This window comes from Nicotiana sylvestris, chromosome 11, assembly GCF_000393655.2.
Source record: "Nicotiana sylvestris chromosome 11, ASM39365v2, whole genome shotgun sequence".
Classification (NCBI taxonomy): Eukaryota; Viridiplantae; Streptophyta; class Magnoliopsida; order Solanales; family Solanaceae; genus Nicotiana; species Nicotiana sylvestris.
In genome coordinates, this window is record NC_091067.1 from 29435178 (window position 1) to 29442607 (window position 7430).

At 42.7% G+C, this 7430-nt stretch overlaps 1 protein-coding gene across 1 annotated transcript; it reads left to right on the forward strand.

Annotated features, from left to right (window-relative positions):
* Nucleotides 1-2666: 2666 nt before the first annotated feature.
* LOC104227400 (cytochrome c oxidase subunit 2) lies at nt 2667-6776 on the forward strand. The gene is made up of 2 exons (XM_070162363.1): nt 2667-4678; nt 6039-6776. Exons 1-2 carry the CDS (start codon nt 4240-4242, stop codon nt 6437-6439), a joined length of 840 nt encoding a protein of 279 aa, XP_070018464.1. The 5' UTR covers nt 2667-4239; the 3' UTR covers nt 6440-6776.
* Nucleotides 6777-7430: the final 654 nt, after the last annotated feature.

Here is a 7430-nt window from a genome sequence, read left to right on the forward strand (position 1 = left end):
ACTAATAATGTCACATGACTGATCGAACCATGTCACTAACTAAATGCCCGACACTGTTTGAAATGGGTTTGTTTGTATTGCAAAACGACTGAAAAGATTCAGCCCATGGGCAGTTCTGAATTTGAACTTTCAGAAGTTCAAAATGCACAGATGCTGCAATGGGTTTAGGGCAGTAATAATCAGGGTTTAACAGGGGTAGTCTGGGGTTTGAAAAGAACAGAAAAGCTTAGTTTAAATGAGCTGACAAGTAGGGTACTAAATTGGGATTAAACTAATGCCAATGGGGAACAAGACACAAGAGTATGGGGTTTAAAATGAATACTTAAATGAACCCATAACTCTTGAACAAAAGGAATAAGCCAAGCGTGGGGAACAAAGGGCTGGCATCAAAAAGATGCTTAGGCGTGGGATTTAATAGGTATGGGCAGTCTGCAAATTGGCAGGATCCAGGCAGCTTGACTGCACTGTTTGTTTGGCTTATAAATAGGCCATTTCAGAACTTAAAAGTGGCTGGAAATTTTAGTCTTGAGAGAGGTCTTGTGAGTTGAAGAAAACTGAAAAAATATAAGGAAATTTCCAGAAACACTGTAACCAAACACTGTCTGAAAACTACAGAAGAATTCATATTGGTCAAGCTGTCTTGGCCAAGTTCTGTTGTTTGCCCTGATTGAGCTGCTTGTGATTGTTGAACTGCTGGTGTTGCTGCATCGAATACTCTGTTATTTCTGTTGTTTCACTACTCTTTTCTGGGATTACTTGTTTGGTGCTCGACCATCTGTTGGTTTTCTTTGTTCTGGAAACTGTTGCTGGTTGTCTGTGGACTGTGGAAAACACTTGTGGTTGTTGGTTTGTTGCTGTGTTGTTGCTGTGTATCTGCTGTTGCTGTGTTTGTTGCATACTGCCCAGCTGATCATTCCTTTCTTCTTTTGTCCTCTATACCAGGTACACAACCAATACACTGTCAAATGTAATTGGAAAATTGAGCATGAATACAAAAAGAAAAGACCTGAAGTTGACTTTCATACATAGATTGTTACATTAGATATCATGTACTGTATAATAATTTTCATTCCTGTGTTGACAATAGAAGTAGCCTGTATGCCCAGTGTATATCAATATAGATTAGCTGAATGATAGTTTATATATGTATGCTGATAGGTGAAAATATTCCCAATGAAATAGGTTGTATCTTAGACTTAGTTTTACTTTGTAGTATGTCCTTTAATGTAGGCCAAGCATGAAAATCGTACTCTACTAGTTAAGTTCTTTCCTTTCTGATAAACTGCTTCATATAACTGGTAAACCATGTTTTAAGACAAAGAACACGGAGACTGCAATCTCAACCTCACGAAGGTCGAGCCCGGGTCGAAACAGACCAAGCAGGCCTGCATCGAACAAACAATGGCCCAGGTCTGGTCCATCACGCATGGGCTGGATTTGGGCCCTTAATTTTTGCTCGGCCGACTGTGTACGTGGCCGTGCTTCTGATTTTGTGCAAGCACTCGGAATTCTGTATAGATAACTTGCAAGCATGTAATTAACTAGGGCTATCTACTGTTTTCAATTAGTAGAGACAAACGCAACAAGAAACGTAGTTGCTATAGGATATCCTTTTAAAATAAGGACGAGATGAGCCTCGACAAAAAATAAAGAAAAACGCACAAATTGCGGGGCCCTTGTTAAATATATATATGTTGAAGCATTCAGTCCCTAAGGTGGGTCGTTTAGCAAATCTCACGACCCTCCCGGAATAATAACGCGATAGCCTCTTTAAGCGCGTATTTAATAATTTTACCTTCTTAAATTCGGGTGTGCATTTATGTGACCAAAATCCAAATCTCGATGGATTTGAAATGTGTTTTCTAATCACGGGTACATTGATTGTGACGTGGTTCGAGATGCATGTCCATGACGTCGCAAATTCCTTTTAAAAATAGAACGAGACGAGCCTCGACAAACAAAATGTACAAAGCTGCGGGGCCCTCTAGATGCATGTATATATTAAAGTATTTAGAATTCGGGATGTGCCGTTTAACGAATTTTTACGACTTTCCCCAAAATAACAAGACGCTAGTTGCTTTAGGCGAGCCTTTAACAATTTATTTTCCTTAATTCGGGTGCACATTTCTGTGACCCAAAACCAAATCTCAACCGAGTCGAGATATATCGATAACCACGGGGACATTGATGTAACGTGGTTCGAGATATGTTTTCACGACGTTGCAATTCTCGTAAAAATAATAATAATGACAAAAGCGGTTAAAAGATAAAATTTGCACATGGTTCATAATTGTATTTAAAATCAGATAAATAAGCCGAATATAACAGTTGAGCGACCGTGCTAGAACCACGGAACTCGGGAATGCCTAACACCTTCTCCCGGGTTAACAGAATTCCTTATCCGGATTTCTGGTACGCAGACTGTAATATAGAGTCATTCTTTTCCTAGATTCGGGATTAAAATTGGTGACTTGGGACACCCTAAATCTCCCAAGTGGCGACTCTGAAATAATTAAACCAATCCCGTCTCGATTGTCCTTTAATTGGAAAAACTCCCTTGCACCCTCGCCGGTGCGTAAAAAGGAGGTGTGATAGTCATTACTTAAAAGGACCCTCCCTGCAGTCTGCCCTTCCTTGAATTATTCGATCATGCAATACTTATTGAATACAAAGAACAAAATTCATTTCGACCCCGTCGTAGTTCTCAATCATTTCGTGGCACCGGGCGTGGCTGAACCATCTACGATGGGGGGAGCTAATGCACAGGGAAGAAGCTTAGATAAAAGAATACGTTCTTGCATCGCTTTTTTTGTAGAAAGCTCGACCAGCGAGAAAAAGTGTTTGGCCGAAGCCAAAAAGAGGGTGACCCACTTTATTCGCCAAGCGAATGATCTTCGCTTCGCGGGAACAACAAAAACCACCATCTCGCTCTTTCCTTTCTTCGGTGCTACCTTTTTTTTTCCAAGGGATGGGGTTGGGGTGTATAATAACCTTTTTTTTGAGGATGCCCGGGAACAACTCCTAGGTCAATTAAGGATAAAATGTTGGAACCTCATGGGTAAGGATAAGGTAATGGAATTGATAGAGAAATTCATAGACCTAAATAGGATAGGAGAATTGATAAGGGGAATAGAGATGATGATAGAGATCATACTGAGAAACAGAAGAATTCCGTACGGGTACAACTATTATTTGAACGAAGTGAAAAAAATGCGATCTTTGTTGTATAATAGAACAAACACTAATACCTTAATTGAATCGGTCAAGATCAAATCTGTTTATCAAAGTGCTTCTCCGATTGCTCAAGACATCTCTTTTCAACCGAGGAACAAAACAAGATCATTTCGTTCCATTTTTAGTAAAATAGTGAAGGATATTCCATTAGTAATGAAAAAAGGGGTGGAGGGGATCCGTATATGTTGTTCAGGTCGATTAGAAGGTGCAGAAATAGCTAGAACTGAATGCGGAAAGTATGGAAAAACATCTCGTAATGTATTTAACCAGAAAATAGATTATGCTCCTGCGGAAGTATCTACTCGTTACGGAATCTCAGGTGTCAAAGTGTGGATTTCCTATAGTAAAAAAAAAAAGGGACGTGCTATATCCGAAACGTACGAAATATAGTAAATATCGTAAAGGCAGATGTAGTAGGGGTTGCAAACCGGACGGTACACAACTTGGTTTTGGAAGATATGGCACTAAAAGTTGTAGAGCTGGTCGTCTTTCATATCGAGCCATTGAAGCAGCGCGTCGTGCTATAATCGGACACTTCCATCGTGCTATGAGCGGACAATTCCGAAGAAATGGTAAGATATGGGTAAGAGTTCTCGCAGATATCCCTATTACCGGGAAACCTACAGAAGTAAGAATGGGAAGAGGAAAGGGAAATCCTACGGGTTGGATTGCTCGTGTGTCCAGGGGACAAATCCTATTTGAAATGGATGGTGTGAGTTTGTCAAATGCTCGACAAGCCGCTACATTAGCGGCGCATAAACTATGTTCGTCAACCAAGTTTGTTCAGTGGTCGTAAGCTTATAAATCTGACCCAAATTCTCCATTTTGGTACACGCCAAAGCGTTCCATTTCGGCGGATTGAAAGAGCCATCAATCACTATGATCTCTTTCTTAGAAAAGAAATTGCGTAAATTCTTCCTTTTTTTCTCCCATGCTTTCCGTTGGTCAACAACCAACTAAAGTGCTCTATACTTCTTCACTACTCGTACAGGGAAGGTGGAAGAAATGAAGTCTCTCTTTTTTTTGGGGGGAGCAGAGCAGTCAAAGAATGAACCAAACCAAATGATTGTTCTAGAATGGCTATTCCTCACAATTGCTCCTTGTGATGCAGCGGAACCATGGCAATTAGGATCTCAAGACGCAGCAACACCTATAATGCAAGGAATAACAGACTTACATCACGATGTCTTTTTCTTCGTTATTCTGATTTTGGTTTTCGTATCATGGATCTTGGGTCGCGCTTTATGGCATTTCCACTATAAAAAAAATCCAATCCCGCAAAGGATTGTTCATGGAACTACTATCGAGATTCTTCGGACCATATTTCCTAGTATCATCCCTATGTTCATTGCTATACCATCATTTGCTCTGTTATACTCAATGGACGAGGTAGTAGTAGATCCAGCCATTACTATAAAAGCTATTGGACATCAATGGTATCGGAGTGCGCCTCTTCACGAGGGTGATTAAAGTGCAACGAAATGCCTTAAAGTTGAATATGGTTCGCGAAGCATCTGGCTTACCGGTAATCTCCCATTCCCGCCGTCGAGAGACTTTAATAACTATAGCATGCCAGAAACGGGGAGTTGAGGTGGTTAGACCTATACCCCGAAATGCTCCCAGCATAGGAGCCTATGGTTCCATTCTTGTTGTTGCTGGAGGTACACATCCCTCTTCTCGGTGTGGAACGATATACGAGAAATAGATGCTCAGCCTGCAATGTCCGATAACGGCGCTGAAGTAGTGAATCTATCGGCACCATAGCAGTGGTATACAACTTTGGACCTAACGGCCGGCCTAGTAACCTTTCGGAATGGGGGATCCCCGTTGGCAACAACCACGGTAGTAGTTGCGGAACTACTGGGCCGGGAGAGGACAACCTCTTGTTCCTGCTCCTCTTTCTTCGCTTCGGGGACGGAGGTCCTACGGTAGGTAACAGCAGGCACAAGCAAGTTGACCGAAGGGGACCAGCGCTTCTACTCCTCCACCGAGGAGCCGTTCTTGCGAGAAGCAAGGGATGTCGTGAACGGTGGGAGGTCACAGAGAATTGACCTATTCATAGAGTGATCCTATGATCGATACAGGATATAGACTATCTCATTCTTTATTCTATTCTATTTCTGAAAGAAAAAAAAAAAGAAGGGTGACTCAACTTCTCAGCTAGAGTTGGTGGTGGGACCTGTTGGCATAATGCACGCTGGAACGTGGGAATTCGAGGTCTCATGAACTACTACTAAAAACCTACTTTGTTTTTGTTTTGTTTGTGGACAAACGATATCCGGTCAGGCCTATGGCTGGATCCTTTTAGATCTACGGGCCGGCCGGCCCCGGCCGTTTACATGAGCATAGGGAATCTATACTCGAGCGTTCCACTGGGCCCCTGACAGGATAGGTGAGGAATCACTCTGGATCTTCTTTTTTTGGGCTACAACTTCGCCGAGCCGACTAGCATCCCTTTCCACTGTGCATTTTTCGAACAAAGAAGACGACTATAGGATCGAATTCGCTCTTCAAGAAACTGCTCGTCCCATACCTTCTGCCTGTCTCATATGTGTGGAACCTGGTCTTTTTCGGTTCCAGCCTCTCCCTCGAATACATAGGGTAGGTAGGGCTGGGTGAGAAATGGTTCCCTCTTGCCAATAAACTTTCCCCGGCCTTCGATTAACCTTACTCATAAAGGGTCTTACGGTCGGGAGAACTACCTAACTAAAGAAAAATAGTGTTCTTTCTAAGAGTAGGCGTGGAGAGCTTTTTGCGGGGAAACTTGCAAGTACAGTTTGGGGGGAGGCGGGCGTCGACCCTACCTTATGAGTATTCGGACTATAACAGTTCCGATGAACAGTCACTCACTTTTGACAGTTATACGATTCCAGAAGATGATCCAGAATTGGGTCAATCACGTTTATTAGAAGTCGACAATAGAGTGGTTGTACCAGCAAAAAGTTATATACGTTTTATTGTAACATCTGCTGATGTACCTCATAGTTGGGCTGTACCTTCCTTAGGTGTCAAATGTGATGCTGTACCTGGTCGTTTAAATCAGACCTCTATTTCGGTACAACGAGAAGGAGTTTACTATGGTCAGTGCAGTGAGATTTGTGGAACTAATCATGCCTTTATGCCTATCGTCGTAGAAGCTGTTCCTAGGAAAGATTATGGGTCTCGGGTATCCAATCAATTAATCCCACAAACCGGGGAAGCTTAAGCGGAAATGAAAGAGGAGGGTGAGGGAAGCCACTAAATTGAGGGCTTCGCTCGCTCGCTCTAACGCTCGTTTAGTAGACAGCGAGTGGAGTGCATAAGCCCCTTTAGAGATAGGGGTGAGTACTACACGAGCTCGTAAGTAAAGTACGGAACGAGCCTTGTCTACGAAGCAGAGCGACCTCATCTTGCTTGCTTCTGGCGAAGCTTCTAGCTCTAAATAATTGGAATTCTGGTATGGCAGGAATACTGTCGACCATTACGAGCGATAGCGAAGCCAAGCCGTATAAAGGCGAGCAGCCCTTATAGCAATAGCAAACGGCCTACTTATAGCCTATCAACAGGTCAGTCAATATCAGTAGGGGTCCTCTTGCCTAACGGAGTCAGCCCAACATGGACAATGATAGGCAGACCAAAGATTTACGCAGTCGTTGCGTGCTTGCTTTGCGCACCGGCATAGCAGAATTCGAATCCGCTGGCTCAGATGAGTGGCTCTTGGCTTCGTAAACATATCTATGTTGTTGCTTTTTCACTACCAATGAGTAGGCAGCTTTGGATGCTTATGGAGATATGGCTTTGGTAAAGATCTGCTTAGCGTGTGCTTTCTCGGGTGCTACTTAGAATAGAGATAGTCAGACTCTAACTTGAGAATGTTATAGCGCTGTGAAATAAGGACATTCTGATCGACCCGATTGGCTCTCGTTCTGGTTTGGCGGAAAGGTGAAAAGCACTAAATCTTTCTTCCTGGTTGGTGTACTAGGGCGAGGCGAATCCCAACCCCTTCGTTAGCTAGCTTAGCTTTCCCTCTTTTCAATCTATATCAGATCCTCCATTACTTCTTCGCCAATACCTTTTAGCTTTCCTTTAGCTGCTACTTTTTCCCAGACTACAAACTAGTACTGCTAACAAGAAGCTAACAAAGCACGGCTGCTAAAGAAGAGCTTGTTCCGGTTTGGGATACGAGAATAAGAAGAACGGAAGTACAAGAGGACAAG

Excerpts from the sequence above, each read along its gene's own strand:
- LOC104227400 (XM_070162363.1), top strand. The coding sequence starts at position 4,240 with ATGAAGTCTCTCTTTTTTTTGGGGGGAGCAGAGCAGTCAAAGAATGAA. Across the intron at positions 4,679-6,038 it reads TGGACATCAATGGTATCGGA|CTTATGAGTATTCGGACTAT; the intron begins GTGCGCCTCTTC and ends CGTCGACCCTAC.